This window comes from Xenopus tropicalis, chromosome 1 (assembly GCF_000004195.4).
Source record: "Xenopus tropicalis strain Nigerian chromosome 1, UCB_Xtro_10.0, whole genome shotgun sequence".
In the NCBI taxonomy this organism is placed as follows: Eukaryota; Metazoa; Chordata; class Amphibia; order Anura; family Pipidae; genus Xenopus; species Xenopus tropicalis.
This window is the reverse complement of record NC_030677.2, coordinates 144,906,050-144,928,864: the sequence shown is the minus strand read 5'-3', so window position 1 is coordinate 144,928,864 and position 22,815 is coordinate 144,906,050. Positions and strand designations below refer to the sequence as shown.

The window sequence follows — 22,815 nt, the reverse complement described above, 5'->3', positions numbered from 1 at the left end:
TATAGATCACAATTAGAGCATTACACTAAAGCTGGCCATACACTGAAAGATCCACTTGTTAGGTGGATCTTTGCCAAATATGCACACCTTGAGGTGGGTGATACCAGATTGATCCAAGGGCCCAATGATCACATCACATTGATTATATGTAGACCATCATGTAAAGACCGCATCACCAAGCTGATGCGTTACTCACCCTGATGGGATTTTTATACCCGCCCAGTCAACATCTGCCTGAGTTTTTGGCCAGATGTTGGTCAGGTAAGACCATCTGAGGGCCCCATAAACAATTTACCAAGTGTGGCATTTTGCTATTCCTGATAATCTGTAGGGCGCTGCTGCCTGAGGCAACGTCCCTGCCAACTATGTGCTATTAAAATGTTGGTTTTGCGTGCAGACACAGCATTGCATTGAAAGTTTACTTCAAACAAACTTTTAGTTGGCCACAGATGGGCCTATTCTATAAAACATTTCACTCTTTACAGATATTTTGTAAAGTACAAAATTGGTACTCCCTTTGTGTGTGCTTCTGATTGGAAGGTGCTGTGGATTTCCTGCTTTTGAATCTTGTGCTACTCTTATCATCCCTTCCACATACATATGGCATGAAGGATGCATTAGCTTAGCTAATGCAGCCTATAGACTAGAGTCCAGGTAAGAGACATGAATACACCCATCATGCATATCTGCCAAGTCCTGTCCAAAGAAAAATCTAATTTCATACGTGCATCACTACATATGCTCTTGAATGTTTACATATGGGTGTTGATTAGTATGTGTGCAAAAACTCCAATCAATCCTATCATTTTTATTTTGTGTACAAAAAGTTGCAATTTGGCTTCCCTTAAAAATACCAATTATAGTCGATATGTATAAGCTAGTGTGTTTTGCTGAAAAATATTGCGTGAGTGCTAATGGGTATTATCACATCATTGTTTGTGCAGTCAAACTATAATATATGTCTTACACAATGTTATATTAGCAGCTTATCATTCTTTCTGTTTGAATAAATATAAGCATTTACCTTATGGTGTTTGTTCAGTGCAGTTATGTGAGTATGTATATATGTAGATTATAATTTATACAGAGCTACTGCTGATCAAAGACTCTTCTCAGAAAGACTCTCTGGCTCCAGGCTCTGCCTAAAGCTGGCTATACATGTACTGATGGAATTGCACAATATTCAGTCCCATACAGTGTGGTTGCCATACCAAGTGTACTTACCCATCCATTGGCATGTGGGCCTTTCAGTTGGATACCATGCAGAATTCATTATGTATAGCTGTCTTTAACTTCTTATATGGGTACCCATCCCACTGCCTCCTTCTGGGTGGTCCCAGCGTGCTTCATGACTCCCTCGATATTCTCTGTGTGAAAGGCACTCTTAAGAATGCAAATTCAATATTAAAGGGGTTGTTCACCTTTAAACTTATTTTTAGTGTGACATAGACATTGATATTCTAATACAATTTGCAAATGGTTTGGAATTTCAGCAGCTATCTGGTTGCCAGGGCCTTGTTTACCTTAGCAACCAGACAGTGGTTTGAATGGAAGATTTGAAAATTATTAGGGAGTGACTGAATAGAAAGATAAGAAATAAAAAGTAATAATATTAATAAAATTGTAAGTTTGCAGAGCAATAGTTTTTGGGCTGCTGGGGTCAGTGACCCCCATTTGAAAGCTAAAAAGGCACATCATTAAAAAAGCTATTAAAAATAAATAATGAAGACCAAGTTGCTTGGAATGGGACATTCTATAACATGCTAAAGTTTACGTGAAAGGTGAACCACCCCTTTAAAGTCATCACGCTAGTCCTCAGCTCAGATTGCAAGCTCACACTCTCATAGCTCCTTTGTACACTAGGGCACAGATAGCACTAAGGTCAGTCTTGTGTTGGATTGGTTCACAAGATGGTTTGGAGCTTTTAAAATGCAGTCTCTGGCACTGCTTTCATTTAAATTATGCAAACTAAGTGACTGCAGCTACAGCATCCCAGTGCCAGTCAGAGGCTATGTGTAAGGGCGGCCCCATTGATTCTGGGCAGCTAGATGAACAAAGTCCTAGACCACTAAATGGGACATTGGAAAGCAGCCAAACTGGCTGGGTACCTCTGTTAAAAGTACAACCCTCATAGATTAATTTTTCTGTAAATAAGAGTAGCAGCCAAGAGTACAAGGTCAGTAATTAAAATCACCTGGGGGTGTCTGAAAAATTGGCACTTCCAGTGATTTTCACTTTCCGTGTCCTTTCTTATAAATAATTCACAATCCCTGCCAGGAAGCAAGATGGAGGTTCTGTTGTTTGCTAATAATAAACCTGACACATCGGTACTAGGAAATGGATTTCCCCATGCAAACATTATAAGTGGAAAAAAAATTTCCAGCAGTAAAGTGAAACTTAATTGATTAATTTTGCTATTTTGTACAGAATTTACAAGCAAAAGTAGTCATTTAGTATTCAGTAAAGAAATCCAAAACAGGAATTGTACAGTCCAATGCAAATGTATGGGTGGCTTTTAAGTCTAATTTGTATTCCATGTTAAATATTAGTGAATGGATCAGGTTTATTTATATGGCCCTCTACAAATCAAGCTTATTCATCCCAGGAAATGGGCACTCCCTGCTTTATAGGTACAAGATGGGACATACATTACATTAGACTAGAGGGTTCACTAAGGCCCCCCTAGTCCTGTGGAACAAGGAAATCCAGTTCTGTGAAACTATAACTTTCAGCCTCGACTGAAAGCCCTGCTTTGGAAACCTGCTGGTTGTAAAATTACAGTGTAACTGAACATGGAGGAAGTGTTCTAATAATAACCACGATTTAGAAGATGATGAAGGTGCCCCTAAACTTGTTGAATTACATTATGCACTGTGTACGTCAGGATATACCTCAACACAGCCACAATTCTGTTCGCTGCAATAGCCAAGACGTTGACATATTTAAACTTGGGATTGAAGCCAAAAAGTCTGGAGTCCTGAAACAAGGCTGCCTCGCCCTCTCCTGCTGCCTTGTGTGAGATCATCCTTAAAGCTGCAGCCTGTTGTTCTCCAGAAACTGCTCTGGGGTGGGGACCAGCCAGGGGCATAACTATAGAGGAAGCAGCCCCTGTGATTGCTGGGGAGGGGGCAGGAGGCCCACTGGCATGCTGACTGATAAGCAGTATGTGAAAAATGGCTTATGCCAGTAGTTTGGGGGTGGACTGCTAAAATGATTTTGCAGTGGTGCCCAATAACCACTATTAAAGCCACTGATGGGATGTATGGGTTCCATATTGTACTATTGCCCCAGTGGGATTTCCTATGAATTTCCTTTTCTTTTTCCACAAAGAATAGCCACCTATGAAACATTTCTAGTGCCACAGCCCTTAGGGAAAGGATTTGTAACCCCAGACTGTGAAGGATAGATTCATGTGTAATAATGTAATAACCATATTATTCCCAGAGTTAAGGTTCTCAGTCCTAATGCCTTTTTGTTGGGCAAATGATTTCTTTGGGTTACAAAACAGACTCTCTCCCTGACTGCTGCTGCACTTAGTCACTGTTATTTCTGAGCTAAATGCCCGATGGCACCACCCCAACGCTTGTTGTACTACAGTCACAGCATCCCACAGCCGAAAAGAATTGCAGTGAGAAGTTAGAGTTGTAGTTCAACAATGAATCAGATGATTTAAAATTGAACATTCAAGCGCAGAAATGTCCTTAACGTAGGCGGGGTCTAGGCAAAGTTCTCTTTCTGTGGCCTCGTTGTTACAGCTATCAATTATCAGATATTAAAATAATTGATAGCTGTTGGCTATCAAATGATGTAGGAAATTGTTGTTCGCATAAAGTAAAAAAATTCCCATGTCGTTTAGGTTGAAACCATGTTGGCCTACCATACACACTGTGTTATGTCTTGATTATGTTTAGTTTATAGGTTTACACACATTATTGAAAACTTTGCGTTCAACTGGTATTATTACTGGGTCACCAAAGACTAAGTCCCCAGCGTTTGCGCCCCGAATCCAGCTCTCTGTTCTCACGCCAGTGTCTGAGCCCCGGCCCATTCAGTTATGTAACGTGGGGACACACAGTGCCAGGTGGATGCGCTGCCCGGCAGCTTTGCCTGTTTATTCCGAATGAATGGGCATCCCAGGCTGGCAGGAAGTTTCAGTGAAAGCCCTCCTATTCTAGGTGCCCTCGTCCATCCCAAAGCCCCCCAAAGCAGGCGGGAAAGGGGCTGTGCCGTGGGAGTAGTCAGGCTAGAGCTGTAGGACGTTCATCAGCCCACAGAGCCCGGACACAGAGAGGCAACAAAGTGCGAGCCCCAGTGAGAGCGCAGCAACATCCCGGGCAGAAAGGGAAAGAGACAGCAGATGGCTGGGGATTAGACAGTCTCATTAACCTTGTGCGGAGGGCGAGGCTCTGACTGTCAACTGACGTCTCTCCTCCCCCCACTGGGCTTGTCTTGCCCTGCCCGGACTGCAGAGATCCGGAGAGACAGCTCCAAAAGGGAAAGAGACATCCTATCTGGCTAAAGGAGCCCTAACTCCTGGCTGGAGAGGAGCAAGAAGGAGCTATAGAAGGGTCGCGGTGACAGGGTGGAAGTAAATGCAGGAGGCGTACGGAGCAGGCGAGCAGAAACTGATGAGGATGGAGAGGAGGGGGGCCTCCCTGTGGCATGTGGGCGCCTACCCCCTCCTCAGCTAGAGGTGTGTGAGAGTTGGATAGAACATGTATAGTCCTTAGGAGGAAAGGAAAGTTCCAACAAGACTGCTGTCCCACCGGTAAGTGAGTGACTCCATACATGTTACATGGTGATTTGGCCTTGCCAGTCAGTGTGTGACCTAACAGCACCCGTGTGTGACTGCTCCCCCCCCTGTCAGCATCTGTCTGTCAGCCCTGTGTGTATCATGCATGCCCTGACTGGCGTGTGTACATTCCTCAGCATACAGCTGCTTGGCACTGCCAACCTTTCATTTCCCCCTCACAGGGTGCCTTGCTGTCCCACAGCCCTTCCCTTCTCTTGAAGTAGACACCAAATCATAGCCTGTTCCAGACAGGAGCCAGCGCACAAGTTGGCATGTTCATGTATGTGTTCTCTGCACTGCTGTAAATGATACACTAGCTGCTCCATGCTCTCATTATGTTGCTGTAACAGGAGTAACTATCTTTCCAGTGAGTAATAACCCAGTAATACAAACGTGCAACTTAAGTAAATGGTGTGTATTGCACACCTACACTTATGATACTATTCTGTATTGTATATTGTATCATTGGCCTATAGTAAAATGTTTGTTTAAATGAATGTGTTAAATGATGTTCAAATAGGCCTTTACCAAATGTTCCACCTATGCAGCAATTTGGGTATTTTTGGGCCCCTTGTGACTAATGGACGGCACTTATTAAAACTATATTACGGGAGTACTGTCATATAATATGCCTTATTAAATAAAGAATATAATTATACACATTATAAATACATATCATGATAAGCAGCATGCAACTGGGCTTAATGTTTATTATGCATTCCAATATATTATGGTACCAGGTATTTCAATTGAAATCCAAGGAAATCTATAAAAGTCCAGGGAGCAAAGTGATTTACACAATATTTATTTAATCCTCGTCTACTTTTTTACCACACCCACTTAAGGTTAAGGCCACAAATTCCATTTAATGAGAATAATTTCATTCAATATAATAAAAATGTGTGGCTCTTGTCATACTGCTGTTGGTGTCAATGCAGAAGCAGCTCCACAACAGTAGAGAGGGGGGGCAGGTGAGTCAAAAAGCAGGGGGGTTCTGGAGCCAATAGCTACAGACAGGGACTCTGTCAGTTAACACTTTTTCCTGGGGATCAAGGTCCTGAAATGTTGATGGTAAACCTATATTATGGACAGAAATTAAAAAATGGTAAGTGCGGGGGGCAAAATTGTTTTGTAACCAGGTATATATACCAGATTGCACCCCTTCCCTCCATTGCAGTCAGTGACCCCCAAAACTAATGTGAATTAACTATAGTGCCCCAATAGTGTATCAGGGACTACAGTAGTACAGAAGTTCAGCAGTAACCCTAGATGTATATTTAAAGGTAATTTATATAGGCTTCTCTAGCTTAAAACAGTTACAGTGCATTTGAGGTACACCACTGCCTTGTAATGTTTTTGACATGGCTCAGCATTTCCCTAAAAAGTATGCCACTGCTTCTGAAGTAACTCCAAAAGTTCATCAAACAGCACCTACTCAACCTCCAACCTACCCTTTCTGCCTCTGCATTGCCTTTAAACAAGGGTGGCCATACACTGGCTGATACTCTACAGTGGCCATTCGGTTGCCCCATGGTCTAAACCACTAGATACCATACAAGTGGCCATACACGCATGGCTTTTGTGCAAGCAAGCCACAATAGTGGATCTGTGTGAATATCCAGCCAGTATTATTTTCAAGCAGATATGAGGTTTGACCCTTGCTTGTGTTCTGCTCCACCAAGACAATTCCCTACTTTGAGCAGAATAGCCGAGGGAAAGTCACCCAGCGTGACTCATGTCTGTACCAGCAAAGAGTATATTATCATCTCGTGGGTTTTCTGTGAGTCTGGCTTCAAACACTGTTATTCTCTATGTTCTTGAGATACAAAATATGCTGGGCTATGGACTTCTTACACAAATGATACTCATATAAATCATACAGTGATTTAGGACTCAACACCCTAATACAGCTGCTATGCATTACATGTAAAACAGTGTATAGGCTCTGTCTGTTACACATTATATAGTTGTATTAAATTGCTAATTTATGGTAATTAGGATTTAGTTCGGCCGGGACCGCGGATTTGCCCGAAACCGAATCCTTAAAAAAAAGCATGGATTCAGTGCATCCCTAGTTTAAAGGAGAACTAAAGCAGCAGGCTAGAAATGCTGAATATTTTCTTTTGGGGTTCTGTACGAATCTAAGGCAATTACAGCCCTTTAACAGTCAAAATCAGAAGATATCCCCAGTAGCTCCCCAACTTTTTTTTCTGCTGATTCACTGCACATGCTCTGTGCTGCTGTCAGTTACTGAGCTTAGGCATCGACTCTCAACATACTGTATATGTATATATACAGTATGTGTATATGTGTATATACACAGGAGGAAGAGGGTCACTCGCTCACAGGTACCCTGAGCCGGTGCAGTTTTCTGCTGACAGGAGCACCAGCCCGGGGTATTAGATAAGTGATTACAATAACTGGAGGTGCCTAACATCTGGCACCCCCCCCCCCCCCCCCCCCCCCCCCCCCCAGTGATTTTACCTTTCTTTCTGCTTTAAGCAACAGCTATTTATGTAGTTTGGGAACCACTGTGGTAGGAAATTCCATAATATGCCTTTCATGCCATCTTTTCTAAAGTGAATTAATTGTATTTAAAATTACTTGAATACATAGAACTGTTAGTTGCAGGGTATACATTAATTGCTACACAACACATATTACAGTAAAGTGTGTTCACATATTTAGGCTTTTCCTGTCAAGTAAAACAGTGCTAAGTACAGGGGTCAATCTGCCCCCAAGTCATACTGCCTGTCTTCTCCTCCATGGTAGTGGTGTTTTCAGGCTACTGAGTTTTCAAGTGTTGAAAGCTCCAATATTCTCTATAGAGGTTGCTCATTCATTAGGGTTTCAAGGCTGTTCCCACTCATAAAATATGGCTTTTAATAGAACCTGCAAGGGTGATCTGGCCCATTCTGCTGCCAGAGGCATCAAATCCAGGTTGCCACTTCCTTCCTCACTTATCTTTCCATTGTGCTTTTGGTGCTGACAGGCTAAGGTGAAAAATTCTGAGAATGCACAATGTAAACAGTGCTTTGGCAAAGTATGAACTATGGAAATGAATGTTAAGACATCTTATAGTTTCTCTCTCTCTGTAAAGGGGCTGTATACTCAATTTTTAACATGACTTGGCCTGAATATAGTTTTTACAATTGTCTTAAAAAATCTATGTTTTTTGTTATTTCTTAAGCTAAACAGGCAAACTCTGGCTACTCCATGTTTGATTTTTGTGAGGTGGATAATTTAGTTTCTAAAACTCAGATTATCCCCCTGCTTATTGGACTTTTTCTTTACACTGGTAATCTATCTAACTTGCAAGGACCAAACCTTGAGTATCTTGAACTTCCCTTTTGCCCTGTTTAGCTAAATAAATAACAAAATCCAGAGATTTACTGAAAAGAATAAGCAAAATGTATGTTTAGCACCAGCCCAATTTATTGCACATTCATTGATTGCCATAATCGGTTAAATACCATATCAGTGACTGTAAAAAAAATGTGTTCCTTTAATACATTGTTCCATATCTCAATGTTTACTGTTTGCTATAAATCAGGTTATACATTAACATTTGTAATAACAAGTTCAGTACTGCGTAATTCTCTGTATAAAGTAAAGGTGCCATCCATTCGGCCTTCTGATTTTCAGTAAGGCTTTTGTTGTGTATTCCAGCTGAAATGTTGCAAACACAAGTCTGGATTAGTTCAGATGATAGAAAGCCAATTGCTGTACTCTGTGTAATTCATGCACAGCGCATGCTGCCCAGAATGATGACCTATTTTATGGCAGCCATTTTGACCTATCTGACTGTCAGAATCTGCTCCAGGCTGTGGGTACATTTCCCCACCTTTGCTAATCTAGTTCAGCCTCTTTTTATTTATGAACATTTCCAATTCCAATGTAATTATTGCATCAGATAGGAATAGGTGGAAATGCAAAGTAATACACAGTATGATTTAACGTGACACTAATAGTGTGTACCAGTTGTGCTCCAGAGTTTGTTTATTGGATTTATATACAGTGCAACTGTTGCTGTATATTAAGCTTTTCAGAAATGAGGCCATCCAGCTGTTATGAACTACAAATCCCAGAATCTCATTACAGGCCTAAACTGCCATGCAATTCTGGGAACTCATAACAATCAGAGGACTCTTTGACATTCCTTGTGCAGAACAAATCGCCCGTTATTGCATTTATGTAGTGTTGTTGTTTATGCTTCGGTTGCGCATAACCTAGGAACTGACAATATTTAAGATATCAAGGGCCAAGCATCTGGCCCCCAACTGCACAGAAGAGACACATTAGATTTTATGTTTGTGATTGCATAATACACTACTTTTTAGTGCAAAATATTGTGCAGCTTTCATAGGAGCCACCTCTGAGCATAGAGGAGCTTATTGTTGGGCATCACTGACCTAGGGGGGCATTCATTTTTCTTTTGTTTTTATATAAGTTACTCAGCATGTTTCAGTTTTCTGCAAGGAAGGCATACAATTCTGTTTTGTTAGGATTTCCCTAGTTTTCTGGGAAATCGCTTTGCACAGGCTGCTGTGTGCAGTATACTGCCAAGCTGGGCCATATCCCTAAATCAGCTGTTTGCTGAGCATGCTTTATCTAGCTCTGTGTCTAATGCAGAGGTACCCTGCAATCTCTATAATCTGGCTGTACACTGTGCTTCATATAACTCTGCTGTTATATGCTCTTCATATAGTAAACATCAGGAATACATCCCTCATGATTGTATATACATGCACAAAGATTGGCATGTACAATGCAAACTAGTACAAAGGATAGATGTTTGCTTTCTATATTTGCACTGGGTTACATGATCTGCAGCTTACTGTAGGAGTGCACTGGTGTAATGATACTGCAGCTATTCACTGCTCTGTGTAGAAGAATCTTTTGATACAGTATTTCTTGCTTTGTGTGTGAATATTGTAAAATAATAAGCTCTCCCTCCAAATGTTGAAATAGACTCTTTCTGGCAAATAGAAAGCAGCACAGCAGTTCAGCCAATGGTCACTTGAAGCATATTTCTTATGTTTTTAAACTACTATTACTAGATGGTGGGCATGAGATTTAACCCTTAAATCCCACACAATACATTTGCATAGGTTTTCATAAACAATACCATTATGTTTTGCATTTCACATGTGTGATTGATGTCTGCTGCAGAGGACCAAACTTTAAATGTACAACTTTCATGAGAAGTGGTACCTAACTAGTGTGTCTTCAACACTATTGCAAATCTCTGCACAAACAGCTGCTGGGTGATGGCAACAATTTATGCTTGAGGGGTTAACTGCTAGTAGACTATTTCTTTCGAGGATATTATATATGATCTATACAGTAATCTGCATGCTGCAAAACAGTACTTCTTGTATAAATATTGCTGAAATATTAACTTACATTAACTTTTTCATGCTTACTAAGCAGATACGACAGGCAGGAAAGGGGAATGAAGAAAGATGGCGGATCAAAGCCAAATTCAGTCATCTGCTTCCAAAAGTATCCGGCCTTTCCGCTCCAGCGAGGAATACCTGGAGGCCATGAAGGAGGATCTGACAGACTGGCTAAATATGTTGTATGACCTAGACATGGAGGCTGGCACATTCTTGGAATCACTTGAGACAGGCTACATTCTGTGCCAGCATGCCAATAATCTCAACCATCTAGCAAGAGACTTCCGTCAGCAACATCCTGAAATTGCTGCTGGCATGAGGATGCCCCAGAAGGAGGTGGTATTTCAGGTTAAGGGAGCAGTTCCAGGCTCTTTTGTGGCAAGAGACAATGTATCTAACTTCATTGCTTGGTGCAGGCAAGAGCTTGGCATACCAGAGGTGCTCATGTTTGAAACAAATGACATAGTACTACGGAAGGGGGAAAAGAGCTTTGTACTGTGCCTGTTGGAAGTGGCCCGCAGAGGGGCACGGCTGGGCATGCCTGCACCCACCCTTATTCAGATGGAGGAGGAAATAGAGGAAGAGCTTAGCCGTGGAAAGACAGGCAATGAGCAAGGACGTTACCCACCAAGGCCGTTGATTGCACGGCCTGTTCTTACCCTGTGTGACCTTAAAAACCTTGATGAACTGGTAAGATAACCAATGCAGACAATGATTTTGATATTTTTTTAGATTAAAGTCCCTCATTGCAGCCCAACATTTAAGCATGAGCCCCTATGGGGCAAACAAGGTTAAACTGTCCATATATAATACTTTGCCAAACTTTTTATCTTATTGTAATTCCCGTAGTGTCCAGCACATTCACCCCAAATCTTACTCAAACTGGCCTTTAGAATGGGGCCCAAGTAAGTTCCGGCCCAAACATTTGGAAAATCTTTCAAGTGACCCACTAGATCATAATAAGGGAAGAAATGTCAGTGTTATTTATGCCTGTAATGTGTTAACTAGATTAAGCATCTTAAATTACCATTCATCTTGTCACTTGATTTGGGTTATTGTGACCTATTTCAACAATAAGCTTATGTAACTGATCAAACAAACTTGTTGTATTTGCTCAGCATGTCAGTGTGGCTTTACAGTAGAAATCCTCATTGTGTGTGGTAGTCTGTCTTGCTATGGTACTTCTCTTATTGTGAGGGAATATTAATTTCATACTGCAACAAAAACATAAATCCAACACATAAATATGAATCCAACACATAAATATGAATGCTTATTTTAGATTTAAACCTTAAATACCAGTTCTCATGCAAGTCAAAAACTGGCAGCTATGCCAGTAACAAGATGCTATGGCAAGTAAAGCAAGAGGGCTTACAAATACAAGGGCATAGTTCCAAACTAAGGGGATAAGAATAATTTAAAAAAAAAAAAAAAAAAAAGCTACAGTTTGTAGTATGTGTTTGTGTGTGTGCACTACACTGTTTACTCCATGTTCGCACTTTGTGATGTTAACATTAAACCCTCTGTGGTAATTTTTAAAAGAGTACAAGGTGAGACCAATGGAGCAAAAAAAGCAAAGGTAACAGTGACAAGGCAAACCAGCTTTTTCCAGTTCAGTAAGAGTAAAAGTCCTAAGGGCAAGGTGCTAAAATATCCATACCCACATGTGCCATATAAATGGCATAAAAACACTATTAGCTTGGGGATGCACCTCCCTTGTGTTTAGGTGGTACAGGAAACCGTAAGAGAACTCCTTTCCTTTGTATATGTTACAGATGAAAACTTAAATTGCCATGGAGTAACATAAGAGGCAATGGAACATGATTCTTTCAGTGCTTTTAGCAGAGGGCACTTAGGCCCAGTGTAGTCCCTTTCTGTTCTTTCTGATTAGAACTTGTTTTGTCATATTTAATTGGACCTTCAACCTGGTTGGTAATTTCTCTGATACTGGCTTTGTATTGCACAGAAAAACAAACCAGCTCCACAAATGTGTAAATGCAAACACCACAGACTGAGAAAGTCCCTTTCCTGTATGTTGGAGACACTGGAAAACTAAGGGTGTTCCCCTTGTGTGGCTGATAACAGATTTGGCAGAGAGTGAAACTGTGACAAGGGTAAAGCAGACTAATACTGCTGTGGGGCTACATGAAACTGCCTTTGAGGGAATTCTTTTGTTTTTTTTTGGAGTTTGGGTAAACCCATAAGGACTCATTTCATATGTAAGTGCCATTTGCAAGATATTCAAATGGATGTGAAGATGCATGCGCATTGATGCTATTCACAAGGTATTTTTTCTATGTTCCAATGTAATGTAGAGCAAAAGTTTGCAATCAAAGGGGACCTAAGCACTTTGTTAGTGCTTAGTGTTAATTGACAGAATGAACATTTTAAGTGGGAACCTGACAAATTGAGGGTTTATTTTTATTGACACGCAGAAGGTTCTTTTTGGGAGCCAAGAGAAAATCTTTTGGGCTCCATTTATCTTTTTGTTCAGACACTAGCAGACATTCTTTTTGCAGCTGGAAGCCCGTATAGTACAATTGGGTTCTATATCAGTGCTCATTTCTTGACTGAGCAGGTATAATCAAGGTCTAAAAAGTATAAGAGTTGTAATGCCTGGCAGGATTATCCTCAGTGCCAGTTAAGTAGCATGATATGAGTTGAATCCAGTAGTGGTTGTTCTCCCTGCTCCTATTCATGTATTCCTCTTGATGAGTGTGACACAGACATATTACATTGAACCTCAGTCTTTTTTATTTTGTGCCACTAAAATCTATTTCTTCTCCGTGCAGGTCCGTGAGATTTTGGGCTGTTGTCGATGTCCCTCTCAGTTTCCAATGGTCAAAGTGTCAGAAGGGAAATACCAAGTTGGAGACAGTAACACTCTGATATTTGTGCGAGTAAGTTCCTCTCGAAAGGAAGTTACTTCTTGTAAAGTGGTGTGAGAGTGGTGTTGTAGTGTTACAGGCATCCCATTTACCTCTAGCATTAACTAAAAGTTATCGGCCACACTCCAATATTTCAAAGCTATGAAGAAAAAACACTTTAGTTCAACAACGAATAACTGCTAAAGATAATTATCTCCCTCTGACTGATGTTCCCCAGTGTTTTCCCAGGCATCAACAGCCTTTATTTACTAATCAGTGTGCTGTGTTGTCTTCTTTCTGCTGCCAATGGTGTGTAGTATGAATGATGCCTTTCACTGGACCAGTGTAAAGCCCCTTCTTCAGCTAGTGCAGCCATTGTAAGCAGAACTAAAGAGACACAGTCTTGTTATGGCTAATGATCTATAGCAGAAAGAGAAACACCACTCAGGCTCACCACGACTGACCAATTAAACACAAGCAATGCTCCTTGTGCACAATGGGTGCATGGTCTCTGTGGCATTCTGTGCAGTCACAAAGTTGATAAGAGAAAAAGGTCACTACAGCTCCAATGGCTTAGTTAGAAACTTCAGTTGTTATTCCAAAATCTATAAAAGGTACCAGTGGCTTGAACGCCCGATACGTTTCAGTATCGAATCAGATGCACCCAAAACGCATCAGGCGTTCATGCTGCTGATACCTTTTGTAAATTTTACAAAAATAAGGAATAAGGATTGAAGTTTTGAACTAACTCATCAGAGCTGCATTCACCTTTCTCTCCTATCGACTTTTTTGTAGAAACAAAACACAGATCAGCTCACTAAGGCTAATGCCACATGGGGCTGATTCTTGGCCTGCAGATAAATGGAAAGGCTGTTTGGCATGTAGGGGCTAATTCTTGGCCTTTATCCATAGGCCAAGAATCAAACCAATGTGGCCGTAACCTAACACACTCATATTAGTCACGCATATTAGTCTCCTGGGCATAATTCAGATACCTCTGTTATTAGTTATTTTTCTTATAACTAATCTGTATGTTCGTTGTTTACACCCATTTATTGTACAGCACTACAGTATATCTTGGCTAATAATAACCCTATAATTTAAAAGTCCCTGCATACTGCTTAGATTAGATTTTTCTTGTTATCACTTTCTGATTGGTGTACGGCTGTCATCTGCCACAAAATAGGGAATTTATAAATAATGTTGAAACCTTAAAGGAACAGTTCAGTGTAAAAATTAAACTGGGTAAAATAGATAGACTGTGCAAAATAAAAAATGTTTTCAATATAGTTAGGCAAAAATGTAATTTATAAAAGCTGGAGTGGACAGATGTCTAACATAATAACCAGAACACTACTTTCTCCTTTACCGCTCCAGCTGCCCATGGCCATGTGACTTGTGCTCTGATAAACTTCCGTCACATTTTACTGCTGAGCTGCAAGTTGGAGTGATATCACCTACCTCCTTTTTCCCCCAGCAGCTGATCAGCAGAACAATGGGAAGGTAGCAAGATAGCAGCTCCCTGACATCTGTATTGGTAAAATGCTCTGGTTGATATCAGAATAGCATTCAATAGTGAAAATCCAAGTCCAGTTCATGATTCCTCCAGTTACACTAGGTAGAAGAAACAATAGCTTATCTGCAAGCAGTCCTATTGTGTAGTGCTGGCTCCTTCTGAAAGCTCAGACTCAGGCACAATGCACTGAGATGGCGCCTACACACCTATATTACAACTAAAAAACATACATTTATTGGTTCAAAAATAAAATTTTAAATGGTAGAGTGAATTATTTGCAATGTGAACAGTGTAATTTAGAAATAAAAACTATACTATAAAAATCATGTATAAGGTTATTTGCACTGCCTGCCCATGGGTGAGGGATTGCACCGACAACAAATGCCCCATGTGCCATTGTCCTTAGTGTGTTCTGCTATCAACACGGCAGGTGTTTGGCTCTCTTTAGCCTCTTATGTAAGCAAATTCCTGTGGTGTCTTTTCTGTTTCCCTCTGCAAGCTGCTAAAAAGTAATTCCATTACTTCACATTTTTGACCCCCAGGGCCTTCTTATTAGTGGAGCTGTGGGACTACATAAGGTCAACCGGCCATGGAATTGTAGTGTATACAAAAGGCTGAAACTACAAAGCTGAGAAGATAATATTTTAGAAGTTAGAGAAAAGCAAAAGGAACATTAATCTTATGTTCACCTCTCATTGTTTTCAAGTAGTCATGGCATAGCGATGGAAGCCTTAATGACTGAGATCTGTAATGTGATCAGATTAGTATGTATTATTCAGGAAATCCACTATCCATCTCGCCTTTCACCATTAAATCTGAGAGCAGTGTGTGTGTGTCTGTGTATCTATGGTTTATCTAAGGTTAGAACAATTCAAATGAAAAAAAATGTTTTTTCATTATAAATATATTGACATAGCATAGTGTTACCTGTTAACTAATAAGCCTTTGTTGTTAGTTAATTTTTTCTTTCTCCTGAGGATACATAGTGCACCTTTTTTATTATGCTGTCTTTTTATAACACAACAGTTTTTACATATACTTTATATCATTTTTTAATGTATATGCTTTATCAGGCTGCTGGTCAGCAGATTTTAGTCTCATGACCACACTATTTTACTGGATCTTTCTTACTACTTCAAGACAATTTTCCGTAATAGTTTCCCTTTTTTAAAAATAATATTGTTTTTCTGCTCCGTTGGTCTTGCTTTGCAGCTTTCGGAGGTTCACCTAGTACTTTAGGTGCTTATTGGTGTTTGTTGGCCCTTGTCTCCTGTAGGTGCTGCGCAGTCATGTGATGGTGCGAGTTGGAGGAGGTTGGGACACCCTTGAACATTATCTGGACAAGCATGACCCATGCAGATGTCAGTCAACCTGTGAGTATCATTTGTGCATTTTGGCACACTAGTGCCTTACACTCATTGGAACCGCAGTCACCTGTTGCATGTAGTGCACCCTAGAGGGGGAAAATGAGCTTCGTTTGGTGACCTTGTGCATGAATAACCCCATGGCTTAGGATGTTCTGACTGGATCACTATGTAAATATTTATTTGAAATTTCTGCATTGTACACTCTGTCTGCCTTTGCACTATCACCTCTTACCCTTATGTGTTTCTTCTTCTCAACAGCCCATCGCATGGGGGCATCCCGTCCCTCTACCTTTTCTCCACAACGAGTTTCTAACTTTACCCCACCAAGAATCTCTAGTCCATCTCAGGGTCGCAGGTCTGAGGCAGTCTCCAGAAATTCTCAACAGCAAGACAATATTCCCTTGAAAGGAACCGCCTCCCGTTCCACCCCAGCACCTATAACCAATCGAAGCAACACACCAAGGGTTTCAGCCCCACAAAAAGAACGTCCAGGGCATCGGAGCATTAACTCTTTTAGGTAGGTGACCTATGCTGTCAGTTACACTCTTTGACCTTAAAGACATCTGACATCTTCCTATATCCTTATACTATTTACTTTTCAGCTCACTTTCTTTTAAGTTGGCCACAATGATGAGTGCAATTAACAACACCTTCAGTACCCATTAACCCCGTAAATCTCCAGCATGTGTCTAGCAGTTTTTATTTACTTTTGTTTTACTTTCATCCTTCAGTAGTAGCTGCTATCTGAGTCACTTGTTTTTCACACCTTTAATCCTTCTCTCTCAGGCCTCCTCGCTCTCGCCGTTATTCTGGTGACAGTGACTCTTCTGCCTCCTCTGTTCAGAGTGCCCCTGCAGGTAGAAAATCAGGTGAAGCCATGAGAACTGGACCCCGTGCCCCTGTAACTAGGAGTCAATCTCAGGACAGAGGGCCACTACTCAGACGGACACCAGCCTCCCAGCATCCCCTTACAGACCGTGGCAGATCCCAGGGCCCATCTGCAGCTGCTGCTTCTGCCAGAAGAGCAAGAAGCCAAGGGCCATCTAGTAGCAAGAAACCTGTTCTACTTATTACACGGGACAAAGATGGACAGCATTCGCTGTCAAGCCCTGCCACATCAAAGCCTCCAAATCCTCGTACCAACACAGAGCCCCGCAACTCTCAGCAATTTAAACAGATGCGGTACAAACCTGAACCTCTAAACATTCGCGAGGAACAGCAGATTTACCGGAGCCTGGAGAGGGAATTTATGGAAAACTCACGGCTCCTGGAGACCACTAATCACTCTGGAGTAGCACAGGGATCTGGTATGTTACCAAACTCCCCTTCTTGTGAGCCAGCAGCTATTGACTCTGCTTACTGCTCTTCCAGCTCTTCTTCTTCTTCACTGAACTTTTATATCACTGGTGGCGGAGGTAGGGAGCAGATGCCAGATGGACCCTCAGTAACACTTTCTACAAACTCTTGGAGGCGACTTCCAGCTCTTTCTAGCTCTTCAGATGATAGCTCCTGCCCCCCAGGTTCTGATGATGTGGAAGGAACAGCTGGGAATGAAGAGCCATGTAGTGGCTCTGATCTTGGGGCAGAGGTGGAAGGAGTAACACTAAGACAAAAAAAAACCTTAAAACGACCCGATAGGGTACCATCAATCTACAAACTCAAGCTACGCCCTAAGGTCCGGCCTCGGGCAGACAATCAGCCAGATAAGTTACCCTCTCGCATTCCAACCCCTTTAAGTTATAGAACAGCTGATTCCTCACCTAAATCTTCCCCTACACGCCGCCCTTGGAGAGTGATGCAAGCTGTCTTCTTCTCTGACCAGTCAGGAGGACAGGGAGAGCACACGCTTAAATGAGAGACTGGCTGAGGATACTACAACACCACTGAATATGGTTTCCAATTTTTGGTCTTTTCAGTTTGCCAGATTCTTTTCCTGGGTTCCTACCATTAAGGATTTGATTAATTTAAGGTGTAACTGGGAAACTACTCCTGAAAACAAGCATGCTGCATTACAACAAAGGCTTTGATTGCATATAAAATGCCCAGACAGGGGATCAGGATTCCTCCGCAATCCTTGTATGTATCCTGCAACACAGCATGCTGGCTGTGGGCATGTAGAAATATTAAGGCATATTTTCCACTAGACCATTAATAGAGGATATTGATGTACAGTTATAGAATATCGCTGCAAAAGTGGGGGAGCATGTGAAAGAAAAATCATGTGCTAACCCATTATATACCATGCAAACATGTTGTTGAGTATAGTAATCCTTAATATTTTGAGTTAGGGAGTGATATTCTGTTTGCAAAAGACAAGAAAGAGGCACTTTAGGGATAGCAACCACATTCATAAATAAAAGTAGGAATTAGTTGTTTTACTGTTGCCTTTTACAATAAGCAGCTTGTGCGCTAAGGGAAGTGGATATTAGTACTTGGGTTGTGGCCCAGTTGGAGAATGGACTTTACCAGAAGGACAGCAAAGTAACTGCTTCTAGTTGGAATCTCGTTGCACTACTGGAATTTATGGTGGGCCCTTGGCTACCGTTCCAGACAGCTCCAGGTTTTGGGTTTTCCTGAGTGGATCATTAGAACAGCTGCACCTCTTTAAGGGTGACTGTGATTAGTGAACCAATTCCCTTGTGCTCGTGTAAAGAGAATAAAAAAAAAATTGCACTAAGGGGAATGTAGGGTTCAGAACATCAGAGATATCAACACTACTGGTAAAAAAACATGCTGTTAGTGATTGGACATTTATGGATCACCTGTACTACAAATATTCTACCTGCTGCAAAATGCTAGATGACGATAAAATGATAAATGCATTAAGGTGGCCATACACGTTAAGATCCGCTCATTTGACGAGAACAAACTAAGGTGGATGATTTTGGGCTAATTCGACCGTTTGGCCCTAGGGCCAAATGATCAAATTACATAGGCGGGCATAGGTTTCCTTGGACCATTGACAAGCCGATGCAGTCCCTGATCCGGTGGAAAATCAAACCTGCCCAATTACCCGCAATGGGCAGATAAGCTGCCAAATTGCTCTGAATGGCCCTTATTGGCAGCTGAAATCTGCCCGCATATGACCATAAGTCAGCAATGGCCAACATAGGTTTTCCAGCAGCAGAGGAATTGGAGGCTTCAGGGATTTGTAGTTTAGCAACAGCTAAATAACCCAACATTGCCTATTACTGCAGTAGGGTCCCTACCCCTATTCTATTTCACAGGCCTTGTTCGAAAAGTGTGTTTTAACTGACCTGATACAAGCAGTTTGCAAAGGATACATTAGCACTTACTTCAGAGGTTTATCACCACTTAGTGCATTTTTGTTCCCATTAATACTCAGGGTTTGCTTTTTTCTATTAAAATAATGTTTGGGTATCCCTTACTGTATGGGGTATAGTAGTAATTTGTGCTGGATGAATGTTCAAGGTTTATGCTGACTTTATTCTAATCCTAACACAGGGTCCTGGGAGGGGGTTATTGCTGTCCCCGGTTTTATCATTTATTTGAATATAAAAAGTGCTTGCATTACACTACAAATGATTATGCAAGATGTAGTAAGGTTGTAGGCATTGTGTTTTTCTGACACTGCTGAATATGGCCGCTCCCATTAGCCAGTCAGACACTGACTGCAGTGAGGGGCACATTGGTTAGGTGACTGCAGTTGCCCACGTCTATCAGTGCAGTCTGTCTGTGTTGGGTTGAGGATTGGACTTTTGCTTGCAGCTATGGTCAAACCGTAAAAGGAATTTTTATGTTTGTTAATGTTATGAGTTATTTTGAGATACTGCTCTATGCTGGATGGGGGTGTATGTGATGTATATGTTTGTGTGTGCAGAGTACTTTTACTCAGGTAAATAGATGGCAGGATCCACTACAACAAGAATAGGCAGTGGCTTCAGGATATTGCTGAACTACAACTCCCAGAAGTCTTAGCCTGTGGTTCAGCAACAGCTTGAGACTGCAAGGTTACCCAGGGCTGCATTGGGACATGAACACTATACAATGTTTTGGGGCTTATTTATAAACATCTGTTAAACAAAGATGGAAGAATTCTCCAAAACGCCATGCTTCATAATGTAAAATTACATTTTACATACTGATAAAGCTATGTCATGAATGGGTAGCTAAGTATAAAAAGATGTGGGCAAAATGGCAATGTTTTTAACACCACATTGTGTACATTTCTGGAGCGAATCCAATTGCTACTTTTCACTTTATCATAGATTGTGTCTTGTGATTTCAGAAATTGTGACAGACAGTGTGACATTAGGAAGGAGAACAACACAGCTTTATAAATGCCATTTGTTTTATACTTCTTTTGTTGGTGCGTAGTGATATATATGCTTTGTGACAGGTTTGGTTAGTGATTTAAGCTGCCCTGCCTAACTAGGCTAACAACATGTGCCACTGTCCTCAGATCACCCAAATGTGCCCTGCTTTAGTGTGCTGGGTTCACTTGGAGGGGTTTAACTTGATGGACTCTTCAACCCTGTGTAACTATGTAACACCAGCCATGCACCACTGGAATCCATTTTCTTGCAGTTAATCCAAATGCCACACAAGCATCCAACAACCCCTCTGCATGAAAAAGAGTCACATTGTATCATGAGAGACTGGATATGAGAGGTTATTTGTATGGGGTGAAAAGTTAAAAAATTAAAAAACAATATTTCTATAATTTTATTAACTGGAAAAAATAATATTGTTAAAATGTAAAACACAGAACTGATATTGCTTGGAATACTGGGTGTGGTTTTATATTATTTTATTATATGCACACAGTATCGGTACTCTGTACACGTGTGTGGTTAGATATGTTTATATACTCCCTCATTTCCTTACTGTGCCGATGTTGTTCAGTGCAATAAACCACTGGGTCACTGACATTTACATTGCAGCAGCCTCAGGTTATCTTCTGAGAAACAGAAAACTCAATGTCCGCACAGGTGTCTTCCATTATTTTTCCTTTGGTATATAGCATTCCTTGCCTACCTATATTGTGTTTTATTCTGTATGAAACAATTGGAAGAGATGCAGTGTCCAGTGTATTATCAACCTCCTCAGCCAACCTATTGTAGCTGTGTCGACTTTTTCCTGGTTCTGATTTGTTTCCTAAATCATTTTGCATATTTAAAAGGGTCGATCACCTTTAAGTTAACTTTTAGTATGATATAGAATGACCAATTATTAGCAACTTTTCAATCTGTCTTTAGTTTTTATTTTGTATAGTATAGTAAATTATTGGTTTTCGTCTGACTATTTTCATCTTTCAAATTGGGGTCACTGACCCCAGCAGACAAAAAACGTGGTGTTTTGTGGGGCTATAATTTTATTGTTATTTTTACTTTTTATTACTTATCCTTCTATTTATATTCCAATGTCTCATTCAAACCACTGCCTGGTTGCTACAGTAGTTTAAATTCAGAATATCAATATCTACAGCGTAGTAAAAGGTAATTTGAACCACCACTTTAAGTTCCACTTGTGAGATATTAGGGCTAGATGTTGACATACTGTATTTTGAAGCCCAGCAAAAATACACACAGAGGTTAACAATACTAGGAATATATGGATGAAGCTTAAATGGAAAAACTTAAAATATTGAGAAAAAGATCACATTTGCACCAAAGCATATGTGTGATGTGTGACAAAACAGGAAATTCTGGTCATTTCTACACAATATTAATCTAATGTGCACTTTAGTAACCGATGACTAACAAGGCTGTGAGGATGGAATGTACGGGAGCAGGAAATGCACACCTACTTATGCTGGTGCCCTGTTTGCTTTATAAATAGTACAAAGGCAGTGCTAACGCTGCTGAGTAAAACAGCCATTCATGTCCAAAAAGCAAGAAAATATCATAAGAAAATATAATCGTACCTCCCTATTTGATATGAGCTCATTCAGTTAGGCTTATGTAGAAAAGGTGCAAAAACACTATGTGAACGCCCAAAAATAAATATATATTTTTACTTACACAGACATACCTGATTCCACAGAGTGTAAATCATGATAGTCTGCCTCTGACTCAAACCATTACCTCGTTACCTTGTTCCATGAAGAGATGGATTCTGGGATCCGAAGTCCCTCTGTTTTCCATAGAATCTTTGCACCACTCACGTCTCCTGCACCTTACAGCGGGCAGATGGGGTGTTTAAGGCCAGCCAGTGAGGTGTGGGGAGGCAGGCCCTTGGTGAGGTTACGTCTTGAAGGATTTTCTAGGAAGCAGAGGGACTTCAACCCTCAGAATCCATCCCTTAAACATGGAACAAGGGGTTAAATGACTGGAGGCCTGAAGGGTTATGGAGCAATGGTCCCTGGTAGTCGAAGCAACACATCATGGTTTCCTCTCCAACTGAGGAATTATTTTGGGGAGTTCAGTGTTTTCACATAAGCCCAACTGAATGAACCCATGTCAAAAAGGGAGGTACTTTAATATTCTGTTTTCATTTTCTTATACCTACCTCTACTTCATGTAATGAGGACAAGATCCACTTAATTAGATTCATCTTCCATGTGTTTTTTATTTTACTGCTAAAAAGTATGAATATGGTGAACCATGGAGAATAATCTGTTGCAAAGCCATAACTCAGCCGCCACAGTGTGAAGTTTTACCAAGAGCTGGATCTAAGTAGTTTTCATATTTGGCTTTTTCAGCTGACTGCTCTTTTGTGAGGAAATACTTAAAGGAACAGTAACACCAAAAAATGAAAGTGTTATAAAGGAATTCAAATATAATGTATTGGTGCCCTGCATTGGTAAATCTGGTGTGTTTGCTACAGAAACGTTAATATAGTTTATATAAGTAAGCTGCTGTGTAGCCCCGGGGGCAGCCATTCAAGCTGAAAAAAAAGGAGAAAAGGCACA

The 22,815-nt window shown here is 40.9% G+C and overlaps 1 protein-coding gene across 2 annotated transcripts; it reads left to right on the top strand.

The window, feature by feature from the left end:
• The first annotated feature begins 4,125 nt into the window (after positions 1–4,125).
• gas2l1 (growth arrest specific 2 like 1) lies at positions 4,126–21,203 on the top strand. 2 transcript variants are annotated; one of them, XM_004910629.4, is made up of 6 exons: positions 4,126–4,768; positions 10,223–10,881; positions 12,984–13,091; positions 15,851–15,947; positions 16,200–16,458; positions 16,728–21,203. In XM_004910629.4, the coding sequence occupies exons 2-6, from the start codon at positions 10,258–10,260 to the stop codon at positions 17,794–17,796; spliced, it is 2,157 nt and encodes a 718-aa protein (XP_004910686.1). In that variant the 5' UTR covers positions 4,126–4,768; positions 10,223–10,257; the 3' UTR covers positions 17,797–21,203. The 2 variants fall into 2 exon arrangements, with proteins under 2 accessions (XP_004910686.1, XP_002934334.1); XM_002934288.5 differs by having other exon boundaries at positions 4,128–4,768; positions 10,226–10,881.
• The last annotated feature ends 1,612 nt before the right edge of the window (positions 21,204–22,815 follow it).